At 36.8% G+C, this 4,334-nt stretch overlaps 1 protein-coding gene across 1 annotated transcript; it reads right to left on the bottom strand.

Annotated features, from left to right (window-relative positions):
• Positions 1–2,095: 2,095 nt before the first annotated feature.
• Positions 2,096–3,088, bottom strand: LOC141802309 (trace amine-associated receptor 1-like). Its single transcript, XM_074685847.1, has one exon. It carries the CDS (start codon positions 3,086–3,088, stop codon positions 2,096–2,098), a length of 993 nt encoding a protein of 330 aa, XP_074541948.1.
• Between the last annotated feature and the right edge of the window lie 1,246 nt (positions 3,089–4,334).

The following is a 4,334-nucleotide window of genomic DNA, read 5'->3' as shown; positions in this document are numbered from 1 at the left end:
AATGATTAACCAAGGGTTTGTGAGAGCGTGGACACTATTATGTATGCTGATGATACAGTAATTTTTACACAAGCAAAAAATGCTGAGGAGGCAGCCCTTCGACTGTCAACAGCTCTAAATGAGCTACAGAAATGGTTATTGGATTCATGCCTTTGCCTTGATGTACAAAAAACTATATCTATGTTTTTCACTAAACCAATGGCAACGTTAGCCCCAACCAAAGTTAACCTGGGAGGAGAAGCTCTACAAAATGTAGAAGAGTTTAAGTAAATCAGGGTGGTGCTAGATTAAAAAATGCTGTTCCAAAGACATGCTCATGCTCAGAAAATAGTAAAAAATCTAAATTTTAGTTTCCGTAATTTCATACATATTAGAGCATCTTCGACTGATAAAGCAGCACTTGCATTTATCTACTCAATAATACTCTCTCATATTGAGTAATGCATTAGCGGTTGGTCCTACACTGGTCTCTCTGTCATTAAGCCCATTGAACCATGCTACATAAGGGCACTGAAAATTTTAGACAAGAAACCTTTTTCTCACCATCACTGCCAAACACTCAACAAATATTTTCTATTAAATTTCTCAATTTTTAAATTATTTAAATCATCCTGCTTAGTTTACAAAGTTTTACACCATTTGGCCCCTCCTACAATGAATAAGTTCATCAAGCAGAAATCTGTCTGTGGTCCTACACGAGTGACCCGGGCACCGCCAGAGGAGACTGTGCACTGTGGCCAGAGGAGACTGTGCACTTCCACGAAGACGAACAGCGTTCTCTCAAAATGTCCTGTCAGTCCAGGGAGCAAGGATTTGGAACATTCTTCCTTTATCAGTGAGGGACTGTCCAAGTCTGCAAACATTTAAGAAACAGCTAAAACTGTGGCTAAGAGAAGCAGCATGTGTGACCTATAAGTTGCTCATGTTGGTGCAATAGGAATTTGTGCAATACAAACTGGTGCAATAATATTCAGTGCAATAGGGATTGGTGCAATAGAAGTAGCATTTGCTAAATGCTTGATGGACTCAATGTTATGGAAGGATGTGCAATATATATGTTTGTTTCTTTTTTACTTGTCTACTGTCCTTGGGTTTGTTCGACTGTATTTAGTTTATTGTATGTATATGTTACTATCAACTTACCAGGGGGTCTGTAGATGGAAATTAGCCCATGGCTATAATCTGGCATATAAACATTTGTAAAAATGTTCATTTATATGCCCTGTCCCCTCTTCAATAAATAAACACAACTGGAGCAAATTTGACATGTGCATTAACTCATCACTGTATTATTGTTTGGTATATAGTTATTTTTTTGTTTGTTTGTTTGTTTTTACCTTTATCTTATCAGTCTGTGTACATTTTGTACTTGTGTATTGATTGTATACATTTCTTTTGGTAAACTGTTCTCTACAACTTGTTACACTTATATTATTCAATCTTCATCTATTTTAACTTTATCATTTTTAATTTTTTTGTAGAATAAATAGTATTGTTACAGCAACTCTTAAAATTTCTTCTTGTGGCACAGATAAAAGGTTATTTTATCTTATCTCATTAGCTTATTTTCAATTATTCTTTAAAAAAATACTTTCTGTTTACATTAAGTTTAATGTCTATGTTGCAGTTTGTAGTAACACTAAACAAACAAAAAATGATGTATTTATTTCTTTTGTTGATATTTAAATCAGTACTCTACAGCTAAAAAGATAGTATGAAAGCTTATAAGGAAGACCAAAAACACTCTTCATGTCAGCAGTGGACAAAAACAACAATTTTACATAAACGTAATAGATAATTGAATTTGTTTTTTTTAAACATATATGCATTGAGAACTTTGCTTGAAAGATGTATGTTTGTACAGAGATGATCATTCTCTCCCTCATTAACGTTCACTTTTTCCCTCTAATTGTTTGGATGACAAACATTAGACATCGTTCAAAGAAAACGCAACTTTAAAACAGTTGTTGGGTTTCTTAACATGATGAAGGAATGAGATATGAAAATATCTGTCACACATTGAGTCTGGTTTTCAAAGAGTTTCCACATCAAAAATGAACACCAGCTAAAGCTCCACAGGTTTGTTTTAAGTTTTTTATTTTTGCAGTGTAGTGTTGGTGAAATCACCTCTAAATATTTTCCCTGTCACGATCATTCTGATAGCAGACCTGAACCAGCTGTAAAAGAAAGCATAAATGAAGGGATTCAGCATTGAATTTGATAAAGTCAGCCAGTTGAGTGTTTCCATTACAGAAACTGGAGCTGAGTTGCCTAAAGAGGGAAAAGTGATGCAGAGAAAAAAAGGAGTCCAGCATAAGAGGAAGACTCCCAGAACAATAGCAAGAGTTTTGGTGGCTTTTCTCTCCGTCTTACTAACAGTCACTGCAGACTTGTGTGTTGTGTTCATGATTCTGCGAGCCTGTTTCTGTGCAACCAGGAAAATCTTGAGGTAAATACAGAGCATTATGATCACTGGGAGGTAAAATGATAGAATGGGTCCAATAGTGTTGGCCATGAGCATATCTACAAAACATACTTCATCACATGTGTCATTGTTGAGACCTGCAAGTATAACACCAATTCCAATCAGAGCTGAACCTCCCCAGCAGACCAGGATCATGAGAATAGCAACACGATTGTTAATCTTAGCTTTATATGTCAGAGGCTGACACACAGCATAATATCTGTCAATAGAAATACAACACAGGTTCAGAATAGAACATGTGCTCAGTGAAATGTCAAAACTGGTTCGTATTTTACAAAATAAGTCTTCATGAAACAAACATGAGCTGAGAGAAAACACCATGCTGAGAGGAAAGACAACGATCCCAACAAGTATATCAGCCACAGCCAGAGAGAGGATGAGGAAGTTAGTGGGACTGTGCAGCTGTTTGAAGTAAATGATGGAGATTATAACAAGAAGGTTTCCACAAACACAGACAACTGACAACAGGAAGAGGAAAGAATACAACAAAACACATATCACTGATGGAGTTTTTGACAGAATGTAACTAAAATCATGCATTTCATAGCAAGGATGGAAGTCAGTCACAGAGATCGTCCTGTTGTCAGAAACCTCTGGTCCCATGACTGCAGGATTCCTACAAACCAGCACAAAACATTTACATTATCAAGTTAGTAAAGCAGAGACAAAGTTTCAACAATCACTGTGCAACAGATCAAAATGTAATCTGTGAGGTTGTCTTATCACACCTGATCCACTCTTGGTGTTGTCCATTAACTGATACAGACAGACGCTCCTGGTCACATGCACCACTGTGCAGAGCCTTTATATCTTTGAACTCCTCCCTGATTATCATAATCATTGTCGAATTAGTTGAATAATGTTTGCATTTGGTGCTAAACTATGAATAATATCTAAGACCTCTGCGCAAACTGCTGAGCTGCCTAAACTCCACCTTAGTGTCTGATAGGTTTAAGTTTTCACAAGATAAGATAAGATAAGATAAGATAAGATAAGATAAGATGACTTGACCCCCAGAGAAGGAATTATTTTGACGCAGTATACAGCAAGTGAGAAGTAAAAGAGCAGTGCAGCGGAACAGTACAATACACCAATCTAACTGTAATGATAGTTCAGTTAGATAAAATAAAGTGGAATAAATAAGAGGAGACTATACAAATTTAACATATAAACAATAGGTTAGTGTAAAAAGTCAGAGTATAAGTTAAGTATATACGTATATGATCAGTGAACATGATGTAATGTCAGATTCTGATTGGCCCCGAGTTCCAATCACGTGATGTAATCAGGACATCACTAATTTACAAGTTTCATTGGTGAGTTCTGTTACAGTGTAGTATCCGGGGGGGGGGGGGGGGGGGGGGCTCAGCGTTGGGACCATAGACTGTATATAGACTGGACAGTGTGGCTCCACCATTAATCAATGTACAGTTTTAAAGCCAAAATACCCCAGTCACAGGCACAGCCATTGGCAGTAGAGACAATGAGGGATTCTGGGAGAATCTGAATGGAGCTGGTGACAAAAATAATAGTTTTTTTTTCTTTCTAGAGTCTAATCGCTTCTTGAATCTACCTCCCGACATATTTTACAATCCCTGAAAAAAAAACACGAGAACGGCAGCTGTCAATCATTGTTAAACCGTCCGTAAAGCCTTGTTTTTAACCTCTCATAACTAAACAAAATGAAACTTCTCAGAAAAAAGGGGACTTCAATACAAGACAGCCAAATGTTATCTTCAAATCACCACAACAATGGGACGTGAGAAACATTTCGACGAGGTGCATTACTTTTTTAAAGTTTGACCACAGCCCATCTGGAATTGCTGGAAAGACAGATTTTTTAACCTGT

This window comes from Halichoeres trimaculatus, unplaced genomic scaffold (assembly GCF_033239565.1).
Source record: "Halichoeres trimaculatus isolate MK-OKI-2021-1 unplaced genomic scaffold, fHalTri1.1 fHalTri1_scaffold_13, whole genome shotgun sequence".
Lineage (NCBI taxonomy): Eukaryota > Metazoa > Chordata > Actinopteri > Labriformes > Labridae > Halichoeres > Halichoeres trimaculatus.
Note: the sequence above shows the minus strand (reverse complement) of the source record. Positions and strands in the feature narration are given on the sequence as shown.